We start from the raw sequence: 27,428 nt of genomic DNA, 5'->3' as shown, positions 1-27,428 counted from the left end.
TGTTTCCTAATTTGGATAATTTACAAATTCAAGGTCAGATTTCTATTTCCTCTTTTCACCTCTCCCTCTGCAATTTCCAAGATAGGAACGTTTACATTTAATTGCACAATATTATCTGTGCACTGTGAAGTTAACTAATGATCATAACTGATATGCAAAATTACCATAAACTATACATTATTGTTCAGTCACTTTGAAGTGAGTCGGTGCCACCTGTTTGTCTGCCTGAGTCTTAACTTTAACGCAGGGTGAAGTTTCCGTGTTTCAGGTTCACTTCTTTCTTCACATTTAACGGCAACATATTTGCAATCCAGGCATTTTGCCAACTTTTTCAAAGCTCCCTACCTGCCTACTGTCTTAAGTTTCATGATCAAGTCAGAAAACATCGCAGTCCAGTTGCTGCTGCACCTCTGCCGGGTTAACTGGAGACCCTCAACTTCGGAGCTGAGTTTTCTTTTCTTCTATGCACCCGCACAGACTCGCTTTTACTCTGCTCTGCGAACACTCAGTATATGTTTTACAGTAAACGCACTCCAGCCTGCAGGGACGACTCGACAATTTTTTTTTTTTTTTAGGAAGGAGTCTTTCTTCCTGATTTTTTTTATTCCGCATGGGGAAACACTAAATTCTTTGTCAGGTTTTACCCTCGGACAGTCGGACGTGTGCAGGGGTAATGTCGCTGCTTTCCGGTCCCACTACAGCAGCTGGTTTCACCCATTAGCCCCGGTGTCTTTCCCAGAGGAGTGCGGGAGTTAAACATCTGACAAAGCGCGCGCCGGGGGGTTACTCAACTGACCTGTACTTGGTTTAAGTTTCATAGGAACTTCATTAAATTAATTACCGAGCGAGCAATCATCATTTTGGGATTTTTAAGCAGCAACCCAAGATGTTTTAGTGGTTACTGCAATTAAATATAATCATAACCTGCTAAGAACTCTATGTGCTGTGGAGGAAATTGGTTTATAAAGCTCTGACATTTAGAGTTATTTCTCGCCTTCCATCTCAAGTTAAGTGGTATGACGGTATAGAACAACAGCTTAACATTGTTCTTCTGTTTGTGAGAGCTCATTTCAGAGCTTTTTTTCTTTAATTCAATTATAAAATGTAACTAAAGAAAATGATTCAGAATGTTTCATGTTAGACAAAGTGTACCTGGAATATGCTTTCCCAAAAATAATTAACCATCCTAGATTTATTTGTGTTTTAAATGTGTAAATAAAAAAGACAAAAATAGTTAAATAGCAAATACCAGAATACCAAAAAATACTGATCCGAAAGAAAATGAGAGCAATTATTTGTTATAACTTGCCTAAATTCTAGATGTATACATATTGGCAATCGCACTATGCAATATGTTTTTGCAATGAAAATTATAATGAAATGGATATAAAAACACCATAAAGCAATTATATGATTTTTAAAAATAATTACTTAATTGTTATATTGCAGGTAGATGCATTTTCTCCTCAAAAAAACCCAAAATGTCCTAATGAGTCGACAACCTGATATGACAGATCAGTGCAACACCATGCAGAGTCAGAATTAAAACATTCCCACTAAATATTTTAGGGATGGGGTTACTTTACCAATATTTAATGTTGTCATGTGTATCCTGGCTAACTTGTGCACTGCTATTCAGAAGAGCATGATACATCACTCAGAAACTGACATAATATCTGGTGGCTTGGTAACATCTGTGGGGGTAGAGACTTGGTGCCGGTCCAAAGCCCCATCCGAGGACTGGGAGCCACTCCAAGGCAGTAGGTGAGGAGAGCAAGGTCGTCCACGGACAACCGCATGAGCCAGGCCCTGCTACCTGGCCCTCGTATAGCCCTCCGGCCAGAAAATAGAAACTAAAGTGCAGATAAGCGCGAGCATGCTGCCCCAGTAGTCTCTCATTGAATGACAGGGCTTTCCTAAGAGCCTCTAAATGCAGGATGTAGGCTTCAGCGTACTGGAAACTAGGGCTGACAGGGTGGAGGGAAATGGAAATATATACTCAATCAAAGAGTAGCAGATGGACTATTTAGTGTGGGATACTTAGATTTGTGCACAGGGATGCTCCTGCTTACAAGTTACTTGAGCGAAAACAGTGTCATTCCTGGCACATGAAGAACATCCTGTAGGACTCCGTTTTTTACTTATTTTAAAATAAGCATTTTGTATTCTTAAGGGCTGTTTTTCAACTATAAAAACATTGGATAGGATACTGCACTGAACTCCCTTAAGTCTACTCTCCACATAGTGTTATTGAACACATGCTGAACTGACCTGGGTCTTAAACACCAGATTGAGGCCTCTGCTGACTTTTATATATATATATAAAGGATTACTTTCACCACCACAATCCCAAGTCCCACTAATCAAATTCAAATCCATGTATCTCCCTTCAGTCTGAACCAAACATATCTTGAAAACCTATCTAGGATTGATCAAAATGATTTCAAAAGCTTAGTGCCAGTCCACTATTTTAATCCACCCCCAGTCCTTTGCTTCTACTTTCTTACCTCCACTTTCTCTCCATTGTGGGTGAAGATTCATATCAGTGCCAGATTTGTGCAGAACGATCACGCCTTCGACATCAGATGGTAGGCCATAATGCATCTGGTTTTATTGCAGAAAAGGTCAACATTGAGAGTGGGGTAATCGCAGCTGGGGAGAGGGGGCATCCTTGGAAACGAGAGAGAAGAAGGGGAAGAAGGTTATGTCGAGGTAAGGAGAGAGGGAGCATCAGGAGACAAGATCTGTCTTTGTAATAAAAAAGACAAACGGTCATCTGTGCCAACAACAGATAAGGGTTTGACTCCTGCTCTGCCAAACATCTGACCGTCTTCACATAGTTATGTTCATCATGGGCAAACTGGTGAAGTTGGTTAGCAATCATCCTCAGCTTCCAGTCTCACTGTAGGAGCTCTAATCCAATGTGATAAGCCAGTGCACAAGCAGTAAAGTATCCAGTGTGGAGGCACCACTGCCTCCTCAACCATGCAGAGCCAGGACCTCCCTCTGACTTCATGGAGTTGTCTACGTGGTTGCCAAACATCACAAGACACACACCCATTCTCTCTCACAGACTTGGGTTTGGAAATGACAGATATGGCTCTGGATGGGCAGAAGGAAATGGTGTCTTGATGTTTCCATCTGACCAGGGATAAGCCAGAAAGGATATATAGCTGGATAGGCAATGAGATTGAGATAGTGGGGTCTCCATCTGACCGATGGCTTCAAAAGGATGTGGTGTTGGTGCACTGAGGCCCCAGATGAGGCTTAAGACATAAATGATTGAATACGAAGATGACCTATATTAATGGGGCCCAGGATGGGCTCCACATTTCCATCTCTTGCCTTGCTTTGTACTGTAGAGAAGATGTTTGGCCCTTACTGGCCTTCAAGAAATTCTGTTTAAGAAACAGAAACGTAAAACATGTTGAGTGAAATAAATCACAACCCTCCAACTCATCTGAGGACATAAGCAACACACGTATTAGCTGAGCTCTTTCACTTGCTGTGAAGATGCTGATGACAGCCATAATGTGTCTGGTTGTCCCGCAGGACGCTTCGCTCTGGACTGCCCCAATCACAAGACTAATTGTATAATTAGGCCAGCTCCGTTGGGGATGGTCACCTTTTGGCCCTTCCTAGACACTTGCCATTGTAAATGACAGTATATCTCACAAACTATCAAAGCTGATCCATCTTAGTGACACTGAACCTTGAGATGTGGCGATATTTTATTAGCATGACTGATAGTTCGCCCCAAATCTAAATACATAGGATGTGAGTCTCAAGAGGGCTGCATTTATCACGTAATTATTAAAGTCACGTCCTAAAATAAAATAATCTGCGTAGTTTAAATAACACTGCTGTTGTTGTTTGGACTACTTTTAACATAATATAGCACATATTTGAAAATAACTATAGTTTCTGGGTTGTGAGAAAGCCAGCCAGCAGATTATGCATTCCTCAGTTCAGTGGGAGGCTGCAGAGTAGTGCTTTTCTATCACAAGTGAATTGGTCCTGAGGAGAAATGCAACGGCCCCTCCCCTGTCGACACGGAGAGTCCTTATTTCCCTACTAAAGCCCCTCCTTAGAATTTTCAGCATCACCATGCACATCATTATCGTTGTCAAAAGTTCTGCGCAGAGTATGAACTCTCGGTGATGGGGGGTGCTGTGGCAGGCGCTGCCCCGGGGGGAGCCGAGAGGAGGAGGGGGGTGAGGGTGACGCACAGGTGTCGGAGCTTCATTTCTGACCGGCCATGGCGAGGTTAGGACACCTCTCCGTCCAGGAGGGCCCCATAGGTGCCCTCATTACGCAGGCCCCCGTGGCACCGAGCGACGTGCGCATGGCGAGGAGAGGTGCGACTCCTTACGCTCAAAGTGTACCTCTCACACCTGGCCTCTGTCTGTCTGTCACAGCTCCTATAGGGAAGACTCCCAATATGAATTATAATAAGCATAATAACAACCTTGTGGATGCAGGAAGGGTTTTGGTAATGGGGCATTATGAGATCCTGTTAGGCAAGCATCAATTTTAAAACGCCTCTGAGATGTCAAATAAAGTGAGAGCAATAACCTGAGTCATCACTTAAAAAGTTATTATTCATGTGCTAATCCTCCACTGGGCTGGCTTCTACTTAATTGCAACCGTATCCGCTCTAACAATCCAACATTTCCTCTTCTAAATCCTCAATCATTGCTCTACATCTCATCATATTTTATGATGCTTGCCCGAAGTTTCACCAAACTTCCCCGCTGCACACTGTGACTGAGATCCAAAGGGCAAGTGGTGCTTCATTAACCGTATCCCCATTTACTTTAGATCCCCCCTGAGTCTCAGAGAGAGCGGATTAATGTCAATTACCTGTCATTTTGCAACACCTACAATATGTTATGTGGGCTCATGGCTGGCTGTATGGAACCACGTCGCCTTTTCCCTAGAAAACACTTTTAATATAGGAATTTGCGACACTTTTAATATAACAAATGAAACTTTAGATTCCCAATTAAAATTCTGCTTCTTATTGTTGAAGGTTTTTTTGTTTGTTCTTATTTTTTTATCCACAAGTCCAAAGTTTTACTCGAATCGTTGCTTAACTTTATTCTTTCTCAGAATTTGCACTGAAGTGTGAGAGGGATTGGGGGTGGGGTGGAGGGGTTGATTCAAATTGAGTACTTTTGTTGTAATTTTTTTTAAACATGCCTACTCTTAAACCACTTCAACAAACAACTAATTAGGCACACTTAAAAAAAACAAAAAAACCTGTGTTTGATTGTTTATTAAATCCCAATTATCATTTGGATTATAACAAGTTTTAACAAGATATGAGAGGGTTGTGATTTTGTTTCAATAAAATGTACTTCTCTGACACAAACTAATAACTGTCAGCAGCTCAGTGGACGTGATTTCCCTTTTAAGAGCCAACAGAAAGGACTGCTATGCATGATGACCGCACTAAACAAAAAGCCAGAGTACTGGACAAAGAAAACACCATCCAGCTCGAGGACCAATGAGGGGTTTCTTTCACTTTTCAATCACTGCTAGTCGTGCCCGGGATTAAGAGAGGGCTCTTGACTCTCTCTTTCACACAAAACCAAGAGTGCTTGTCAGCAACTCGAAGGAAAAAGGAAGAGAATAATACGTTAGTCCAGGGTTATCGTGTTTAATTGGATTAGATGGTGTCATGTTGGAACTCCGGAGCATGACAAACAAGAGATAGACGGCTGGGATGTATACATCCTTGTCCCGCTTGGAAAACACAAAATAAAGAACATTTGTTCCAGATTTTTCTTTTTATTGTTGCTATTTTGTTTAGACATAATTTAATTGATAAATACCTCAAAAATAATTACCAGAAATAATTCATGTCTCCCCATTTAAAGAAATGCAGCACGCTGAGGCTGAGGCTGTGGCACTGGAGAGGTTTATATTGTCGGGATTGTGTTGTTGGCTGTGCGCTGCGCTCATCTGTGCGTCAAGCAGCGGCAGCAATAACAAGGTGCGCGCAGCTGTGTGTGCAGGTGCGCGGCTTCCACCTGCTCAACGGCACAGAGAGAGAGAGAGAGAGAGAGAGAGAGGGGAAGAAAAGCGAGGAAGGAGGGGGGCGGGTGCACATCAAAAGCTTGGTTTTTGATTGTGTAAAGAAATGGGAAATTATCACCCTATATCAGTCTTTAATCAACATTTAAAAACCCGAAAGAGAGCGATGTAAATTAAATTACGTATAAAAGTTTAAGAGGAAATGGATAGCTTTCATGTTTAGTAATGAACATTTAACGCCGACACCCCGTTTATAAATCAAAAGTTCAGAATGTCCCAACATCATATTTTCCAATACTTTGGTCAAAATACAAAAATCTGTGAATCGAAAAAAAAAAAACGTTCGATTAATCTTTCAGTATGAATCGTCAAATATTGATAACGTGCAGGTAAACAGGGTGAAACAAAGAGAGCCGAATGAGATCAGAACAAACACTTGCCTGAAAAGTCTTATATGATTTTTCCTCTAGCCGAAAATACTATCTGAGAATTTGTTTCCAAGAAGGTTTCATTTCATTTTCAACATGGGAATGATATGGAACCCATTGTTTGGGACTGGCTTAACTTTTACTACCTAATTATCTGCTAGAGGCAGCTGAGAGATTTGATGTGCGTTTATGTCTGTATGGCCACAGACCTCCGCAGACATGTTGTTTTAATGAGGTGCTGTTACTTTTTTTTTCTCCCTTAAACTGTCTGTGGCGGTCGCGTAAACTTTCTATTGGTCTGTCTTGTCTGGTATGTTCAGGAAAAACAAAGAACAACAAACCAACAAACACAACTCAGGAGCAAGAAGGTGCAGTTTCATTATTGAATTAAAGTGCATTAACTCTGACAAAAATGTGCATTTTTGTACAATGTGAAAAACACCCTTAGACATGCATCCATCCCATTTAAGCTTTGAATTTGATCCCCAGGATATAAAGTAGGCCTAGAAAAAGGAAACTTGTGCTGCAGTGAACAGGAATCTTGAGAGTCAGATAGGACGGCAGATGGACACTTGTGGTAAAAAATGAAAAAGTTGCGGGGACTTTTTGTCGCTCTGTAACGAGTCTCATTACCATGCCACCCCCCCACCCCCCACCCTTCCTCACTCCTGGCAACAGCAGACAAAGCGCGCGGGTTTTAGTGGTCTCCGGGCAGCCTTTGATCTGAGCCCGTTAAGGAGAAGGGAGTCTGGGGGGAGTCAGGGCTAAGGAGGAAGGTAAAGTCACCTAAAATACTTTTACCTATAGATTTTACAATCAATCATTTTGATTTTTCCATGTGGGACAAGATGCAGCCCAATTTGCATAGGAGACAACACCTCTAAGGGTAAGATGTTGCCAACCGGAAGTCTGTATAATTTCTGGGACATTATTTTTCTCTAACTGTAATATATTGAATTAACCCGCCAGGTAAACACACCCAGGAGCCTGGACTTTAGGAGAACCGGACCTCTAAGAACCAAACTATACAAGAAGCATGGAGGGCCTTCCAACAGAGGCCTGAAACAGTTTGGTGGGTTTAATTAAAAATATATGGACCCCCCCAACATCACCTTTATGATAGACCTAATGCAGGTGGGAGGCAGCTATATAGCACTATACTGTTTTTATACCCGTTTGGTGCTGGAAATGAATATTGATTGAATTTGACCTGCAGTGGTAAAAACAATTCAACAGAAATGAACATCATCTATTGTATATTATATTTATTTGGTTTGGAAAACGTATATTATTTAGCTTTACGTTAGGCCTATTGACGATGTTTTCATGGCATTGCATCAAAATAGATTTATTCTACAATATAAAAAGGTGAAATAAAAAAATAAAGATCTAACACTTCTGATCCCGAATCCTGCCTCGCCACTGCGTCCCTGCCTCGCTGACACTCAGACAAAAGATTTTCTCAAATTAAGTTAGTAATGGTCCACATGTGCCAGATCACTCAGGCAGGACAGACAGGCCACGGTGAATTTCATATCATGCAAACGAACTGAAAAAAAAAAGAAAAGAAAAAGGAGGCTGGACATGCGCCTGTCATCGGTGGGGAAATAAAAGGCTCTGCGCTTGATAAAAACACCGACTGCTTTTAGTGGTTCCTGAAGTAAATATAAAAAATAACATGCGTTTACATTCACAATAAAGTAACTTAATACTTAATTAATGCAAGAAACGCTAACCTTCAATGTTTATATAAAATGACCCACCGAGATAAAAGCTTCAATATTTTATTAACAAGCTTCGGAATTAGTTTGCTTTCTCATTTGAATTGTGCTATTATATATAAATGATCAGTTTACTCGAGGCTGCATTTTTTTCAATGATACAACATTAGGATGCTTATCTTGTTCTTCTAGTAAAATTAATAGTTTCCATTTCATCTGAAGCGTTTTTATTATAATTTATAAAGCAATAATTAATACTTTTCATTATGTTTTTGTGCCTTAGGCCTGGGATATCCTGAAAATTACCACTGACTAATAGCTGTCAGAAAATGGCCTTTTGGAGCCACTTGGAACAGGTTTTAATCTATTCAAACAATATAACGAAATATCGCAGCGCAGTAATTAGCTTAAACTAAATGTTTTATGTTGATCAGCTCTGCATACGTTACATTTTAAGTCATTTTTGCTAATAGGTTTACACTTCTCAAACTGTGCTGCAGTTACAATAACGAGGTATTTTATTGCTTTAGAATAATGTTTTGCTGCAATTACTTTGTCATATATCGTCATTAGAAGTCTATTAAAACATCAAGTCATTATTTGGGCATCCCCGGGCGGGGAATTAGAATAAAACCATCTTTGCCACACGGGTCCCATTTAGATTAATGGAAAAATATGTAAAACATTTCGTTTTAATTTTCCTCTGACAGTGTTTTGCATACATGCATTTTCTCCGCCTGCGCTGTCTCTCATAATTTATGAAAGCAATCTCGACCAACACATTACCGGGCTATGAAATACTGCTCGCAGCCTAATTGATTCCCGTCACAATTTTGTGAGGTTATAATCGTGTTAATTGTAATTTACTCTCTCAGGGAATACCAGAGAGAAGTATTTAAATAAAACTGCCGAGCGGACTGAGAAGATTATATCAGCTCCACACATAATAGAAATGTCACGTAGAATTACACAGCGGAGGCCGACAGGGATGCATTCCTCTAATCTAGAGATGTCACTGAAATATTTTGCGTTCTCATTCCCAAATGTTATTGAATTGTAAAGTCGTCAAGGTGCAATAAAAGCAAAACGAGCGCAAAAGACAGCGTTTGTTTTACCTAAGGGGGAGGGCTGAACGGGTGTGGGTGGAAATAAGTGCATCATTATTAGAAAATGATAATAAAAAGGTGGGAAACAAACACTGAGGGGATGTTGTGTTTTGTTGGAGTATAAACTGGCCAAATTATTTCCTGATCATCCTCAGAAGAGTTGCCCTTTTTGCTTTGTCCCTGCATGATGCCCTGAGCTGCTTCCTCTGCTTTATGATCCTCCTTCCTGTCTGTGGACACCTGTTGGTGCAGAGCAGCTCGGAAAAGCCATGTTGTCCCGTCAGACCGGCCTCCTTCCCCACTAAAGTCACCTGGTGAGCCTCTTTTCAACTCAGAGTGCTGCACATGTGTCCCAGCTTTCTGGAGCCCATTATACAGTTCTAGTGCACTCAACAGGGACAAAAGTGAAAAATTGCAAAGTAATTTGCATCTTAAAATGATCTCATTATCAACTTTACAAAAAACAAAAATATTTATTCTGTGAAAACTTGAGAGACAATACTTAGTCTCAAACCTCAATAAATTAGGCTAAAGGTCTCATTATCTGTATATAATCATTTTAACAATTAAAAGACAGAAGATTAGACAAATAGCTGCAAAACCAAAGTGAATTTCATCCAGTAACCTTTTCAGCATTCACTTCAGATTGTGGCAAGACCAAACTGCAACAAATGACACATGGCTGAACGTTTCACAGTGTTTTAAGTTTATTTAAAATCAGTGAATACCATTTTAATGACATAACCCCAAATCAAGACAAAGTTGATTCATGCAATCAGCACAGGTTACTCAAAATCAACACAATGGAGAATGACAGTGTGAGATGTGGCTTGTCCAACGCCTGTTTTAAAAGATCTACAGAGCCTGCAAATTGCTCTTTACCCAAATACTGTTTGTAGACTTATTTAATTAAAGTTATAAATAACAGTTTTGTCTACCAACCTAAGGGTAAAATGGAAGACTGGGTGAAAACAAACAATGTGAATTCATGGCAGAAAAAAAGTGAGCCAGGGGTGAGAAATATGTGGCCAAATGCCAAAGAGACAGCTTACTGTCGGGGTCTTTGGCTGGGCGCAGGAGTGGTTTCGATCTTTTTGTCTGGCCTGGCCTGGCACAGACCACAGTCCTGCCCCAGACACAATAGATCATACAGTACTGGTGAGAGAGGGAGAGATGAGGGGATGAGGTGGGGTATGGTGCCTTTCATTACCATGGTCACCAATGGCACTATTAACCATTCAACACCCCCCCAATTATCCTCCCATCCACAGTCAGAGAGACAAAGCCTCGGTCCTGGTCTGCTGGAGCAACATGGCCACTAATCTGTCTCACTCCAACATCACACCCACTTCACTGTCTCTGGAAGTCAGACGTGCACAAGCTCTCCACAGAGCGTCTTTGTGCTTTTATTTGTGACAGCACAACAAACGACTTTACTGAACTTGTCGAGGAGTTCACTTTTTGTACAAAGTGACCATTTAAAACTAAACTGTTTTTGAGGATGATGGCAAAAAAACCAAAAAAAAAACAGGTGAAGAGAGTCTGGGAACACTAGCTGAACATCCAAGTTTAAATCTTTGTGTTGTATGAGCGTTCAGATAAAGAATACTGTCGCAGCATGTGCATGTATAGTTGTTATTTATTTTTTACAGGTCATGGTGTGTGTGTGTGACACCACACGCCTTCTCCATCAAGACTGTAGGCTCAAGGCTGCCACAGGGCGAGCTGAATGTCTTTAGTGAGGAGGCTGACACAAAAAAGCGAAATCGTAAGTTTACGCACTTCCATCTGTGTTTTTCAAGTGAGCAAGACTTTGATGTTTGTGAGTCAGGCCCTGGGCAGGGGGCTGAGGCCTGACTGGAAGGCTGGGGCCTTATGAATAGATCCACAACAGTGGCTTGTTGTGTTTGTTTACCCTTTCACCCAGCTGCCTGGACCGTGGAGGTGGGAGAGCATTCATCATGACCTAGGAGAGATGGGAGGCATGGGCACACATACTGAAGAATGACATGATGGCGCACACACTGCACAGTGTGCCAAAAATGTGCCCAAACAAGGCGGTAATTGTCAATACTCGCCATGAGCAGATAAAAAAGGACCAACAAAGAAAAAGTTAAACTTAATTGCAATTGCGATAACAATCAAATAAAAAAAAATAATTTAAAAAATCCTTTATTAAAACCACAATTTACACCATCCAGTTATGTCGGCAACATAGTTTAGAACACCCATAAGTGCTATTACTGTCCTGAAACCTGCAAGAGTTCCTGTTCCCTTTGACGTCTCCCGTCAGGGTCAAGTTGTGCGGCTACTTGTGATTCTTCCCACCAGTCGTGTCATTTCTCTGGCATCCCAACGGAGAGCGTTACGATGTTTTGTGCCTGCTTCACCGAGGGCATGTCGATCATGCTGCCGCGGAAGGTGAACGCACCCTGAACAGGTTTATACAGAGGAGAAAGCGCAGACAGAGAAATATTAGACAAGACGTAAAGTGAAGATATACAGGACGTAGATTAGTGTACCAAAAACTATCATAATATGCATTTTGCATTTATTGAGAAGGATCAGAATGTAGTTGCTGTTTTTAACTTGAATGAATTATTACTAAACAATGCAAATAACTACAACAAACATGAAGTTGCAGACACAAGTGTACCAAGGTAGACATACAGTCAAGTGAGCCATTAAAAACTGCCAGGAAAACCACGCAGACTAAACATTATACAGATTAAAATGTACTTTAGATGAACTCCCAGAAACATCAAGCCCGAAATTGCAGTCAAAAGCTTGAGGTGAGACTTTTGAAAACAAGCACCTGTCATGTGGTGAGACAAAGGGACTGACCCTGCTCTCTGTTCAAACCCTAACTCTCACACACAGACAGGAACACACACAAACACGGCAGCAGAGGGATGGTTAGGATCTGAATCCCCCGGGCGATGCTTAGTAGGAGCAGCCCTGGCAGGGAGAGAGGTGTGGGCAGATTGGGCATTACCTCAGCAGATAGCCCACAGAGCTCAACACACAGGAACCAACCATGCATTAAATTAGGAACTATAATAATGTACACTTAATTGGCCCGACTCCCCCACACTCCTCCTATGCATCTCTGAGAGTCACCCAGGGGTGTACAGTATGTATTCTCTGGAGCTACAGAGGTGTGCGAGAGGGAACACAAAAGGATCAGTCCGAGTCTCAGAGCAGAACCCCCCCCGGTCATCTATACACAGTCCCAGATAATGTGTCATGATGGACACATACATCACAGAGAGTGTCATGAAGCATCTCCTGGTTAATCTAACATATCTCCTCAAGTGGTTTTGTGCTTTCATTGTTTCTTTTAACTGATTTTGGATGAAAACATCTGAAATAACATGACATTTTAATGAGGTTGTAGCCCAACTGGAAAAAAGTTAACAATCAGGATAAATGCTAACAAACTATACAAGTTTGAGTCATCAATTCATATTCCTTTTGCACAATCTGTCAAGTTGTATTGATACACAACACATTTATGAATTGTCTAAGCAATGAGCATTCATAGCTAGCAATCTGTTTCCCTTTTTTTACACTGTGAAATACTCAGTTTTGGAAGGGAATAGTAACGTTACCTTTCCCTCTTTTTGGTGTTGGTCAAAAGCAGCAATGAGGTCTTTGGCCCACTGGACCCTCTCCAGAGTGGGGGAGAACTCCTCCTGCACAGCTTGGATCTGCCCCGGGTGGATAACCTGCTTACCTGTGACACACACACACACACACACACACACACACACACACACACACACACACACACACACACACACACACACACACACACACACACACACACACACACACACACACACACACACACACACACACACACACACACACACACACACACACACACACACACACACACACACACACACACACACACACACACACACACACACACACACACACACACACACACACACACACACACACACACACACACACACACACACACACACAGTGAATAATGCAAATGATAACAGCAGGCTAGGCTTCCAATCAAAGAGACATTTGTGTTAAAAGCAATGTTTCTTGGCAAAGAGCTTTCAATAACGCTGTTTATGACAATTACACTCCCTGATTATAACAAACAAGATATTTTATTATGAAACCGGTTGAGCAAAAAGCTGCATGACTGGAAAAAGAAATCCCTGAGATTGAGGACAGATTGTCAGATTGGCTGGCACTGTTCATGAGAGGGAGGAAACACGACACGGAAAAGCAATGACACAAGAGAAACAGGAAATACAGAAGACCTAGTTGTGTGTGCGTTCATTTATGGGTCAGTGTATCCTATGGCAACACTAAGGTGAGTCAGATGGTCAGCACGGGACCAGAGGAGGCTGTGCATCATCATCATCACAGCACGCAGGCCTTCTGTCGGATTGTCCTTAAACATCAGAATGTGAAAGAGATTGTGAAGAAGGTGAAAATATAAACATACACAGCCATTCTTGAAGATAACTCAAAACATTCAAATAATAAAAATTAACAAAGAAATATGTGTAGACCGAATATTATGTTTAGAACCATAACACATGTTTTCAAGCATCCACACTGAAATACTTTCTATTATCAACAGGTAAAAATAAAAGAAATGCATGTTTTTTTCCCCATGATTACATTTTATACAATTTCAAAACCTCAGTGGTTGCATACCTTTCAGAAATTACATTTCATATCCAACTGAATCACGAGCCTAACATGGAGTTAAGGCTCTGTCTGGAGACAATCTCCCGCCCCCACTCCATCTCAGTTAAATGTGGGCTAACGCCGCAGACATAATCCCGTGTACATTTGCAGATCAAACTTGTAGTGATAAGTTAAGGTTATGAAACGTCTGGTGAGAACGACGGCTCAGCGGCAGCCAGCAGGAACTCGACACTTTAGGGCTTAGCTCTGTCGCTGACAACAAATCCTTCAAGGTGGCCGAGCAGGCGGGCTGCACGCGCGAAAAAATGTTGCCCAGGAGAGACGAGGAGAAAAAGGACAGAAGAGGAAAGGGGAGGAGAGAACCCACTCCTTTCCTCCAGCTCTGCTCACCCCAGTTAACCTCCCAAAAACACACAATGAGCCCACTGTAGTTAAAGGCTTGATCAATCACTAATGGGAGAACACAATGCAGTGACTTGCAACTTGTGACAAACAGATATATTTGAGGGAAACATGCACATCCCATAATGTGACACTTGGCACCTGTTAGCCAGTCATTGCAAATTCATGAATGCCTGTGTGTTTTGTTTGTGTGAGGCAGAGAGACTAACTGCAAATTTTCTGTTGGACTAACAGCCTGAGGACTCCCCAGGGCCACGCTGGAGATTTGTAGGAGTGTGTGTGCAATCTTGTGTATATTTATTTGAGCCTGCCTCTGCATCACCTCCTCTGCAGTACTAAAATATCAATGGTATTTTGGATCTTACACAGATATGTGGATCTGTTCGGAGGACAACTATGTTTGTATGTATGTATGTATGTATGTATGTATGCATGCGTGCGTGTGTGTGTGTGTGTGTTGCATTCTGTGAGGATTTAGACAAGAGGAGCCACCTGTTTTACTTCTGTTTTGGAGAAAGGAGCGTGTTTGCACAATGAAATTGGCTGGTTTAAATATAGTTAAAGAGTGTGTCTCTTTGAGGGTATGTCGGTCTGTGTGGGACAACAGGAGAATGACAGAGTGAAGAAGAAACAGGCAGGGTGACTCAGGTGCCCTCAGTTACAACCCATTGGTTCTCCTAAAATGCATCACTCATGCCTTTCATCCAATCCTGGCCTGCCATGTGGTGCTGGCATCTCATTGGAGGATTGCCATTTAGCAAAGTGCTCTCAGGCGAATGATGGGCATGGTCCCGGGGATGGAAGTGAAATGCCTTCCCTGAGAGCAGAGAGCTTTGTAGAACCGTTTTCTATTTCAGGGAGGCACTCTCTTTTGGAGTGATCATTCAGTCTAAGCAGCAACATGTTGTATACAGCATGTAAAACAAGGTGCTTATAAAGTAAAGATACTGCACACTTTTATACCTAAAATTAATGAATTTCCTCCCAAACAGATTTACTTTGCTGAATTTTGCCTTGCATGTCCCATGTACTGGTATCTCTGGTTGTTTGTGTCTTACCAGTGAGTTCTGTGCTCAATGCTAATGGGTGCTGTATGCAGCTTAGGTTCTGCCAAGGTCAATTACTGCACAGGTAGACGCTTTTGGCTGCACCGTATTATTGCTTAAGCACACCCGGGCCAGTAATAGCTACTAACTAAGATTATACAGAGTGCCCCTGGCTTGTAAACCACTAATCCAGTGCTTTGATGGTTCTGTCCCATATCAAATAGGACCATTTATTTCATCAACCGGCTGCTTCCATCTCAAAAACATTTGGGTTTTTTTGCTTAAAAAAAAAAGGGGGAAAAAAACATTTGATATTTAATCAACATAATATGGAATTTATCAAAATACAGCAGTGTGTACATATTTCATTACCTGGAAAAAGATGAATGTTAAACTGCTTAGTAGCAAGGTGTAAATCATCAACAGGAAAAAAAATCTACACATGGTGAATCGTTTTGATAGCAACGCACACAAGCACACACGTACACACACAATCCCGCAGCACCAGAGAATAGAGGTGGCAAATGAGGTCATCTGTAAAATAATTTGCTGGATGAGACAGCAAGAAGCTCTGCTACAAGATGATTTGATGATGTGAAGTGTAGGTAACATGTCTCTAGGCCAGGGCAACATGGAGCATGTGCTCAGCATTCACAATTATTCAGAGCCCAAAAAGTGTTAAGTGCTTCTTTTTCTCCATTTCATTCCTGTGTGAAAGCTGGCCAATTGCTTCAGTCACTGGTCTCACATTCAAAGAATAACAATCTAAACATAACATGGTAAAATAAAAACGTATATAATGAGATTCAACCCCGCCCTCATATTTTATGTGAAAACAAAATCACAGTAGGAAGAATATCATTTGTTAAAATAATCGGTCTGCAAAGGATACAATATCAGAGGATATAAATGTGCTGCAGCGGAGGAAGAATGAATGGAATATCCACTATGGAACATGCTGTCCAGCCTTCTGTGGTGTGTTACACGCAGTCTGCGGGGAACACACACTCATTTTGCAAGCGTTGCCTGGCTACAGACACACCGAGAGCGCTGTTAAAGTAGAACCCACCACTACTTTAACTCCCTTTAAATCATACTTCAGCACACACACACACTGACACACACACATTTGCACATAAGCAGGTAGGCAACCAAGTGCACACACACAGAAGCAGCCAGTTCTTAAACCACAGCCACAAGGGTCATTTTGAGACAAGACCCTCATTAAATGAATCATACAAATATATGGATTTAAAATGGAAAGCCAGATGTTCTGCGTCCTTCCACTCCGTTTAACTCAAATAACATATACTTCCTATTCTCACTTGGAACAAAGGAAGAGAAAGACTGGTTAAAGAGGCAAGGAGGCTCAAATACGAAATGTTGGATTGTCTAAATGCTGCTGGCAACAGGAAGTTGAGGAAAGTCCATTATTGTGCCACAGGGAGTAGTGATGAATACAAATAAAGAGCAACCTCTGATTGATGTGCAGCAACCGCAGAAACCAGCAGTTTCTGGGATGGCCCAAGATGTTGTGATCAAGCCTTGTGGTGACCTTATTTAATGGGACATGGGCAGATTAGAGACCCATTTAGCAGGAGCTTTACCTGTAAAGCCCATGAGAGCGCCCTCTCTGGCCTGTCGCCTCAGCCCCTCCACATCTTTGTAGTCGATGTAGACCAGGTCGATAGCCTGCAGCCCAAAGGCTTTGGTGGTCACAACCACCTTCTGCCTCGCGTAAAGGAGCTCGCTGGCATCTTTGGTCCGTGTGGCACCTAGAGAATACAAAATATGGGGGTACATGGTCACATTGTGTAGGTCACATCTAAGTTAAGATCTCAGAGGGAGAGTGATTAAAAGGGTAATTGAAAAAGTAACAGAGACAAATAACAGGACAGCAATTAGAGAAAGCCGAAAGTCAAGCAGGAGGCGTAACAGCTACCTATGCTGGCACAGAAGTCATCAGAGCCAAACACCACACCGTCATGGTGGAGGCCGGCCTTGGGAGCAAGTCGGCGGATTTCCTCACAAACCGCCTGGAAAGAATGAATGAATACTTTAGTTTACAACTGGCTCACTCAAGTGTCACCGATTGAAAGAGGGATTAAAAAGTTGGACCTATTGACACCGTTAAAGTTCAAATTATGTGGTTTTCGGAAATTTCCTTTGCAGGCAAAAAAATGTCATCACACTCAATTCTTAATGTTTAATTACAGGCTGACATTAAGGCAACGTTTCTGTATAGCCTTTTTTTATTAAGACCAGGAGAAGTACGTTTATTTTGTTAAACGAACAAAAACAACGGTTTGCAAGCAATTTCTAAAATGTCATTGGAATAAGATTTAGGTATCATATTGAAGTACCTTACTGAAAACGTCTAACAATTATACGCCCCATTTCTAAGGCACGACTTCAGGCCACAATTATTAAGGAATAAGGGGGAGAAAAATCTGGAATGTGATTGTCTGAGGAGAGGAGCGTGAAACAATAAGAATGCGTCTCCTGGCTTTTGTTGGCCTCCAAATTAATTTCACCACTAGCTGTGCCACAGTGAATTTTTTCCCCCATGCCCGTAACCTGGGGTTCAGTCTGGGCAAAGACACAGGGTGTCCTCAAAAAAGCAAAGACAGGGACCCCCCCTGCCACCAGAAGACACACACAAACACACTGACAACCACAAACAGTCCCAGAAACAGAGTGGAGAACTAAGAGACAAATCAAAAAAAGGACGGACAGCTTGTTTCTCCCCAAATGCCCAAAAACCCCAAGCCCCCACCCCCATGTAGCTGAAGGTCGTGCTGTACTATAACAGGAAGCGCTTTGATGCCTGCCAAAATAAAATTAAGAACTTTTCCACTATGATGCTATTTAAACAGTTCTAATTAAAACATGTCAGTGTGTCTGGAGAGGGGTAGAGAGAGGCGCAGGCAGACAGAGAGAAAGGGAAACAAAACAGAGCCTCATTTTGAGAGACTATCTGAAAGCTTTGAAACCCTTTCATTTTGGACACGTGGAGAGCGCCGCTCGCTGACGCTGTCTTTAATCTAAAGTGAACAATGGACAAATAGCAAAACGCCTTACGCAGGCAGTTTTGGGGGATTTGTTTGTAATTTACCTTAAAATTGAGCAGGCCCACAGCGGTTTCCACAAAGGTGACCAGGCGGACGGGTTCTGTCAGTGCCCGTCCTTTCAAGTAGTGCTGAAACCTGTCAACAAACTAAGCACACGGGGACAATCGCATGCGCGACTCATTAACGACACCCAGGGTTTCTGTAAATAGAAAACAATCGCAATAAATTAATTTGTTCTCTACTTCGTACAGTCGTCACTTGTATTGGATGTTGCTTTGCTGGAGCACAAACTGTATATTCACTCTAGCCTTTGCTAAATAAAAAAAACCCACTTCCTGATAAGCTTGATTCAATTTGTGATACTGCGTTTAACATGCACAGATCTACATGGAAGTAATATGTTCTGGTGGTCTCTATTTTGTGCTCCTCTGTACATTGTGTGGTAAAGTGCAGCTGGAGACCCCATAGGACTACTAATGCATTATTAGTTAGTTGATTGAGAACAGGAAACCAACACTGACATATTGAGTTCGGAGTGAATTTAAAACCGGTAGAAAAAAACCTCAGGAGTAAAAATACATAAATGATTTGACACATCTTTCACAATCCACTGTGGGGAAAGAGACAGAGGGGGAAAAAAGAGAACACTTAACATGCAAAAACTCACTTTTGATTTGAATCTTGACACCTTTATTACCTGCAATGTTCCCATTTCAGTCCTTATGCAGAAACACATCTATGAGGGTTCAAATAGCGAAGAGAGCGAGCACAGGAGGGCAACAACAAAAGCGGGGGAAATGAAATATTTTACATTATCACCAGGGTTCCCCCCTTTGTCTGAAGTCTTCTGCTCTACCTTCTTTCACAGGTTCTGCAGAACTACAGCATGTGCTCCCCTGAGAGAATGTGCACACATGTAAATGCACACATGCACGCACGAGCACATGCATACACACGGCAAACCAAGGAAGAGATGAATACCGAAAAATGGGAGAAGAGACAAGTTTTTGGGATGTCTTTGAGTGTGTTTCACTCCTACATTATTCTGTTTTGCGTCCCCCCTCCATGGCAGGGAACAGGGAGACTGGAGCAACAATCAGAGTGTGATGTGACACTTTGCTGAGGCCTTTATTCTGCACAACTCCTGCTAATATGCAAGCTCACCTAAGTAGGGCTTTAAAACCAAGTTTAATTCTTTGAAGACCAAAGCATTTCAATTTTTTCCAACAGAACAGTTCACAGCTAGCCCTGGACTGCCAGTGGGGCAGCCCAAATTCCAAAATCTATCATCTGGAAACACACAAAAGCCCCTCCGTCAGATATTTCCTTTCAAAGCCAGTCAAAAAAAAGAGAAAAGGAGAGGGCGCAAAAGCTCAGAGTAGAAATGTCTAACTCCATGTCCCCCCTTCCTCTTGCTCCCTCTTTGACACACCAGGAAAAAAGACAGATATAAATAACCTCAGGTAGAGCATTGCTATTTTTCTAAATGAGGAGCCAAACAACCCCGTGCTCGCACTCACCACTACTGTCCGGAAAAACTGAAAAAAGTGGGCCTCCATTGAGGGATTTCAAAAAATAGAGGCAATTTTAATCATCTCTCCATTCAATCTCAGTTGGATAAATCATATCTGAGAGATTTGCATAAATACAAACCATCAAAGACTTTTCATCTTCAAAGAGGTTTTCAAGACCCAATAGGCTTTGTACTGTAATCATCTGAGGTCACAACCCTGTGGGAGCAAGGCTGCTATGGTAACATAAAAACTAACGCTGGGGGCTTAGCATAATATCCCTCCTCCTTCGCAAACACAGGAAGGGGTGGGGGGGGGGTCAGAGAGGGAGTGTGAAAAGAGGGTGTAGATAAACCTATTTCTGTGACAGAGGAAGCTAGAGATATGGCCCGTTGTGGGGAAACCTGGCTGATATTACACGCAGAGATTACCACGGTGACACTGTGACACGCAAACCCTTACAAGGCCGCGACGACCCGAGCTGTGTGTTTGGATTCTGCCGAAGGAAAACAAATGACAGCTCAATATGGTAGCAACGCTGGCTAAAGAGCCTCCTTGCCTCTCTGATTACATGTTTCTGTCCCTCTGTATTCTCCTCTTCAGCTATTATACACTCTGAGGGCCTGATTTAAACTGCATAAGAGGTACTATAGCGCTGGTCCATTGTTCCTCTGTTGCATACAGAAACCATTAGCTGTCAATGGCTCTCAAAACTACGACCCTTTAAGATGTTATTCACCGCTGAATTGCAAAAGTAAGGGAAAGAGAAAAGGAGAAATAACACCTCTTCTCACCATTCAAAGCCACGCTACAAACAAGCCCTCTGACAATTTCACCACCCAATCATGAAAAGAGAAGGAGGGAGAGATGGAGCCAGAGAAAGGAGGCTATAGTGGGACAAGTTTCAATTAATTTTCTTCAAAAGGGGGCCAGATTAAATGTTTCCGGCCTGCTGAAGTGTTCATTTCACAGAGGGGAAGCGGAGAAAGGGATGAGGGGAGGGGACGGGAGGAGGAGTAGAGGAGGAGGAGCGGGACAGGGTGCGATTCTTTCGGTCCCAGTGCACACCAAATAGTGTGGTGGGCAAAGAATGCACATGGCTCCGAATCTGTGTGAGAATTGTCCTCAGACAAAGGAGGGAGTTACGCCTGTTATACCCCAATAAGGCCTGTCAGTCACACAAGGGCTGGGGGAGAGGAGGAAGGCAGAGCTAAAGGTTTCCACACAAAGGGAAACAAGCAAGTCCATCTTTTAGGGACAAATCAGTCTGGAGGTTCCTGTGCTAATATCAATAAAAAAAAGGCAGAAAAATAAACAAGTGGGGGATTTACTGCGCTGCCTTACAAGAGTGGAGAAAATCAGACACATGCATAAGAATGCACACAGAGGAAAGCGTATGTAAAGAAGACACAGAGAAAGTTTGGGGGACATAGAAGAGATTAGATGAGCATACATGAGTAAATCAAGGTCCTATCCAGAGTTACAGACCGTTTCAGGAGCACACATGCACCTGCTGATGCAGAAACACCCTGACAAACACACTGTAAATCCAATGTGCAAACAGATTTACAGTACACTCAGTGTTCCTGCAACAAAGCTTAAGTATTGAAAAGGAGAAAAAAAAAAAATACATGAGCGGGCAATTATTCTATCAATGTATAGCTCTCAATGGGCTGACTGTGATTTTCGGCGTAATAATACCCAACAGTGGATCTATTTATTTTTTTGTTTCTTTAAAAACGAAATGAATGCAGAATAAAATTGACTTAAGCGAGGAAAAGTTAAAGGGAGATACGGCTGAGCTTAGGGAGCGAATTAGTGAACACCTGTCAGCAATTATACTTGGAAGAAAGAGAAGGGCAGCAGGAAATAGATGTGTTCTAATTAAAAGCACTAGTTAAAAACTTCCTGCCTCCAGACCTTGTATGAGTCTACATAACCGTAGGTGTGTGTGTGTGTGTGTGTGTGTGTGTGTGTGTGTGTGTGTGTGTGTGTGTAGGTGTAAAGCTGGGGTAAAAGCCAAACAAAACACCCTCCTTTCACCCCTCTCTCCCTTCTAAACACATCTTAATGTTTCCTCTTGCGTGATCACCAAACAGTTGTATAGCTTGACTTCATAAAAGATTTAAAGAGGAAAACAGCCACTTAAAAAATACTTCGGTAAACAACATGTCATATTAAAAAGTGTGGAAAGAGAGGAAAACAATATCAACCCTAGTTAGCAAAAAGGTCTTGAACCTTTGAACTGTACTCACATACACAGTGAAGGAGGCAGTCAGCTGGTTCCTCCGCTAAGTGAACCATATGGAGCTGATCAGAAATGCCTGCATTAATGATGTCACTGTCTCCTGACCTTTCGGGACCTGACATCCGTACAGCGCCCTTTTATAGAAAGCCAGAGGGATGGCCAAGCCCAGACAAACACCTCTTAACTAGAACGCAGGCCCAGTCAGTATGGACAATTTATAATTTAGAAGAACCAAAATTGGTTATAATATCAGAGGGCAATCATTTGGTGTCTGCACAAAGAGTTTTAATCAGAGAGGTGACAGTAGATCTTCAAGTCAAAGGCAACTGGATTTACATTCTCACTTTGTAATTTTAGATATCAGTTTGTTGTCTTGCTGATACACAACTGGCAAAATAGCCTTTCAAGTTATATCATATTACAAGGTGTCCATAAATAACTGAATTTAATGCATGTTTCAGCATAGATTTTATTGGCACCCATTTGGAGCCTTAAGTTTGATTGGATAAACTCTTAATCACAATATTAAACTGTTTCCATTAAGTTCAGCAGTAGCAGAAGGCACCCTTGTGATGTTACAGAGAGCTATCAGGCCTTTGAAGCTAAGCCGAAGAAATGTCATCTTTTACTTGAGCAGCGGCCAAGAAAAACACTCTCTCTGTCCCCGAGTTCTGCCACAGGGATCGATTCCCAGTTTTACTGGGAAATGGAAAAGTTTGTTATGATTGCTTTGAAGATTCCCGTGGTTTCCTCTTACTTCATGAGTTTGTCTAAGAGCACCACTGTGTTTTTTAAAGAGACACCCAGAGGAGAGAGAGAGAAAAATCATGTTTGTTCTAGTCCCGTTTAGTTTTTGCATGTATTGCAACTTTTGGTTGCTTTTTTTTTTTTTCCTCTTTCCGATTACTTCAGTAAATCTTTGACTTTAGAAACTACAGAAGCACTTCAAAAGGCAGGCAAATATTTCCAACTTACCCACTGCACTTCCTGCGTCTCTTCCACTTTAGGCAACATGATGGCAGGAGGGAGAACTTCAGCCTGCAGGATGACCTGCAGGTCAGCCTCAGCAAAGCCACTGGACACAGAGTTCACCCTCACACACTTCTCCGTCCGGCCCAGGTCCAGTTCAGCTAACATCCTGGGAATGGTCTCCCTGGCCTCTGTCTGCAGCAAAACAACACAACAGAGATCCTCATTATTGTATGTCATGCATTTGGTCTGGAATGCACTATTGAATCACTAGTGTGAAAAGTTTTAAGATACGAGAGCTTGTGATTACCCAAGAATATATAAGAAACAGGCAAACCAGAGCAAAAAAAGGGTTAAAACATTTGTTTTATCAGCATTCCTAAACGATGAATGGATGCAAGTACTGGATGAATCTTTGAAGAATGAAATTAATTTAAATTTCTTCCAATAAAATGTTGCTGCATAAATTATAATGGACATTAAGCGTCATCATAAAAATAAACGACACATTGCCAAAAAAACAATGTGTCATTACAGTGGGCGATTGACAAAGCATACAGCAATCTGGAATACATAGCATGATAACCACCAAATAATCACCTTCCCTCTCATTTGGCTGGTACTCATCATATATACACACACAGTTAGCCACAAATCACCTAAACAGAAGCTTCACACTCAACATTGCTCTCTCAATGCCAGCATTGTATAAGCTGAGCAGGAAGAGAGACGAGGAGGATGGAGGAAAAAAAAGAAAAAAAGAAAATCAAAGCGAAAGCTACAGTCCCAGCTTCTATCAGAAACACACTAGCACACGCCACTATATTCAAACCAGATGCTGGACTACAGGAATGGAGAGAACGAGGGATGAAATGGGGAGAGAGGTCCGGCTAGTGAGAGGAGAGAGGCTCTCTGGGAGAAATGTGGTCCCAGTTAAGCAGCATGAGGAAACGGTAGCTTAGGAGTTGTCGGGTCAGATCATAGGCAGGAGCCTTTGAGTGCTTGTGTGCGTGCATGTGTGTGTGTGTGTGGAGATGTATTGGTGATCCTTGGATAGGGATTTCTTTCCGGTTTTCCCCTTTATAACCACCAAAATATTCTCTCATAAGTACTGAACAAACCGAGTTTTGGAGATGCTTATTCATGAAGTGCAATGAAGGTAATGTAATTGCGGCACTGCTAGTGGGTGGCAAACGTGTCATCATGGGGTGATGCAAATTCTTTGTATTACTTCCAAACGCATCTGAGGGGAATATCAAAAACAGGCTGATCATTAGTAGACAGATAACTGAAGTAATAAAATGAAGTGTGTCCATGAAAGAGAAACCGTAGACTAATACAACATGGAGAGCCCATACATCACAATCTCTTGTAAAAAGTAAAGTGGACTACAGTCAACTGAGGTTCAGTTGTAAGATGTTATGGGGACCCCTCAAAGTTCACGGGACAGCTTCTGAGACGAAACAGCCCTCGCTCTGATCTTCAGGAATGCAGAACTGTTCTTGATATTACTAACACCCCTCCAGTATCAATAAAATATGGTATCAAAATACATATCAAAGTTTTGCTGGGATTTAACAGGGGTCATGAGCGGGATGGACTGCAGTGTGTCATCTATGTCTGCCTTTAGCCTCATTGAATGAGACAAGAGGGATTGTCACAGCATATGATGAGAGGGCTGTGATCTTTGCTGTAACCTCTCCGTTACTCTTTCCTACTGTCGCTCTCGTGAGCCAAGATAGACCTGTAACTGTACCGTGGTAACTTAAAACGGATGGAGCGATTTACACAGCAATAATTCACTGTTCATAAACCTGCTACTTGGTAGATTAAATTCTGTCTGTCCTTCCTTAGTTCATGGTGACTGGAGAAAATTGATCTGTGAGAACCGCTGGCTGCCTCATAATGCCAGGAGTCGCATTGATCCCTGACCAAACTAAATAAATAGTGATATAGAAAGGATCAAAAAGCATAGTTTATAACATTCACAGATCAAATAGACTGGAGAGGGCCGAGTCTCCCACTCAAAACTCAGCCTGATACAAGCAGCCTGCATGTAAAACACTCCAAATGTAACCAGAGACCACTCATTGCAAGGATGGTCTCCAGCACTTTTCCTCTTTGGCGACGGTATTTCTGATACCATGACGCCGGGGAAGGTCGCCAGGAAGGTAGGAGAAGGCCAGGTCACTGCGTACTTTCCTTTCTTTTATCTGGCTTTCTCTGTAAAGAGAGAGATATAATTCCGCCAGACACCTTGACCCCTATGGGTTCCGCTACTCCGAGCTTGAATAAAGCCCTTTGAAAAAGGAGATATTTTACATTAATGGACAGCCATCCAACAAGTTGCTTCAAAGCTCCCTCCCCAATCACCTGGTGTCCCATGGAGAGCTCGCCCCAACGTCAGCTCCGTCTCGTCTTTGATTCCCTCCATCATCCTCATCATTAGAAGCTGACACACAGGCAGGCAAGCGGGCGAGCAGTTGGCCAGGCAGGCAGGGTCGTCGAATGCATAGATGCACACGAGAAGCTTTTCAAGTGCAGAGAGGCTGACCTTCCAAAGGACGAGGACAGCTCCTTAACACACAGCCTGAGCCTCGACGCTCAGGATCCTACAGAGTGCTCTGTGTATGTGACACAGCATGGCTACAGCCTTGTAGACACATCAGACCAAAGCGTCTAAACTCATGTGTGTACAGTCTACAGCGGGACGGACTTCCTTTACAGCATCAGATCATGGATGTCCAGCCCTGGCGCCATGCAGCTTCAAAAGAGAGACGTCAAACATCGCCCCCGGACAGACTCTGGGTGTAGACTCACTTCGTGTCCCTTTATTCAATTTGAATTAGATCTCAGAGCAATGGTTGTTACTATACTGTACACACTAGATATAAATAGGGTGAACCTTAGGTATACATGGCAGGAAATGTGTAAGAGAAAGAAAACAGAGAAGTGAAAAAAACAAGGGGTGGAGTAGAGTTTTCAAAAAATGTGGGAATTGAGAGAAAATCTCATACAAATTATCTTCAATCTAAAAAAAAAAGTGTACTGTATGCAGATCTCACCATTTGTCATAGATAAAATGCCTCCAAACAGTGGACTGCTGTGTATTATATTCGCCAAGCGTATATGTTTAGTTCATGAGTGGGAACTCACGAGTCAGATTGAGCGTACTTGTTTTTCCATTCGTTTTTTCTACCTTGCGAGCGCTGGCGTTTTGCGTCCTGCTGTGCAACTTGCGATTCCATTTAAAATGAGCTGCAGACTATCGCAGGTGAAGGCTGCCTGCCAGACGTGTGAGTGTGTACTCGTTCGTCTGTCTTTTTCAGAAGGTGTGTCAGTGTGTGTGTGTGTGTTAGCAGGCTTCAAGTCATAGCGGATGGGTTTTGACAAGTGGCACGCTACACTCCAGAAAGCTGGAGTGAGATGACTGACTAATTCAGGCTACATTGATAACTGAGACGTAGCGGAAGGAGACTCGGGCCTTCACTCTGTCAGTTGGAGGCACACCGAGTTATCAGTTATCCTGTCAGGGCAGACAACAAGAAATTACTAGCAGGAAAGAGAAGGAGGGATTTGTAAATCATAAAACCCACTTGTCTTTTTTGGTCAAAACTGACAGCCTGAGGTGGAAGAACAGCTAACTATGTATTCACTTTAATTAGCCATGAAAGGATCTCATTATAGCTCTTTGGTTACAGTTCATTACAAGCTGCATTGCAATGTTTTTCGGGGAATTAATTCCCAAGGCTAAGTATCCATTTTGTCGAAAAAAAGAAGGTACGGCTCATCATTCAGTATCTTTACATAAATCTAGTCTCTGCATAATTACAATTATTTGGAGTTTTGTTCGTAAGTGATTAAGCATCAGTTTGCAATTATGTCTCATTTGCATCTCCCAGTACAGCCGTCTCCAACATAGTCTGTCCAATTTGCCTCACAACACTTTATAACAGAATAATTATGCTTAACTTGATATCTATCTATTAGCTTTCCTCAGTAAATGCCGGTTCAAAAAAGCAGAGTGAAGTAACGCCTAAATGCTTTTTGTCTGTAAAACTTAACACATGTATAAAAAAGTGTCAGTAAATGAATCTGCTATAGTGTTCTTGATTGCAAATCTTTACAATGTGGGTTTGATCCTTGAAAGGAAGGGTTTTTTCTCAACTTGGTGTCATGATCAGTTAATGTGATCAAC

General features: G+C 42.1%; 1 protein-coding gene across 1 annotated transcript in view; it reads right to left on the bottom strand.

Moving 5' to 3' along the window:
* Positions 1–9,977: 9,977 nt before the first annotated feature.
* The window catches only part of clybl (citrate lyase beta like), a 51,050-nt gene continuing 33,599 nt past the window's right edge, over positions 9,978–27,428 (bottom strand). Inside the window, exons 3-8 of the mRNA XM_063887001.1 lie at positions 23,237–23,425; positions 18,547–18,648; positions 17,374–17,467; positions 17,039–17,206; positions 12,906–13,030; positions 9,978–11,726 (exon numbers count right to left, since the gene is read on the bottom strand). Coding sequence (XP_063743071.1) covers positions 11,631–11,726; positions 12,906–13,030; positions 17,039–17,206; positions 17,374–17,467; positions 18,547–18,648; positions 23,237–23,425 — 774 coding nt within the window. The 3' untranslated portion in view covers positions 9,978–11,630. The remainder of the gene's footprint in view (positions 11,727–12,905; positions 13,031–17,038; positions 17,207–17,373; positions 17,468–18,546; positions 18,649–23,236; positions 23,426–27,428) is intronic.

This window comes from Eleginops maclovinus, chromosome 7 (assembly GCF_036324505.1).
Source record: "Eleginops maclovinus isolate JMC-PN-2008 ecotype Puerto Natales chromosome 7, JC_Emac_rtc_rv5, whole genome shotgun sequence".
Lineage (NCBI taxonomy): Eukaryota > Metazoa > Chordata > Actinopteri > Perciformes > Eleginopidae > Eleginops > Eleginops maclovinus.
This window is presented reverse-complemented; position numbering and strand designations above follow the sequence as displayed.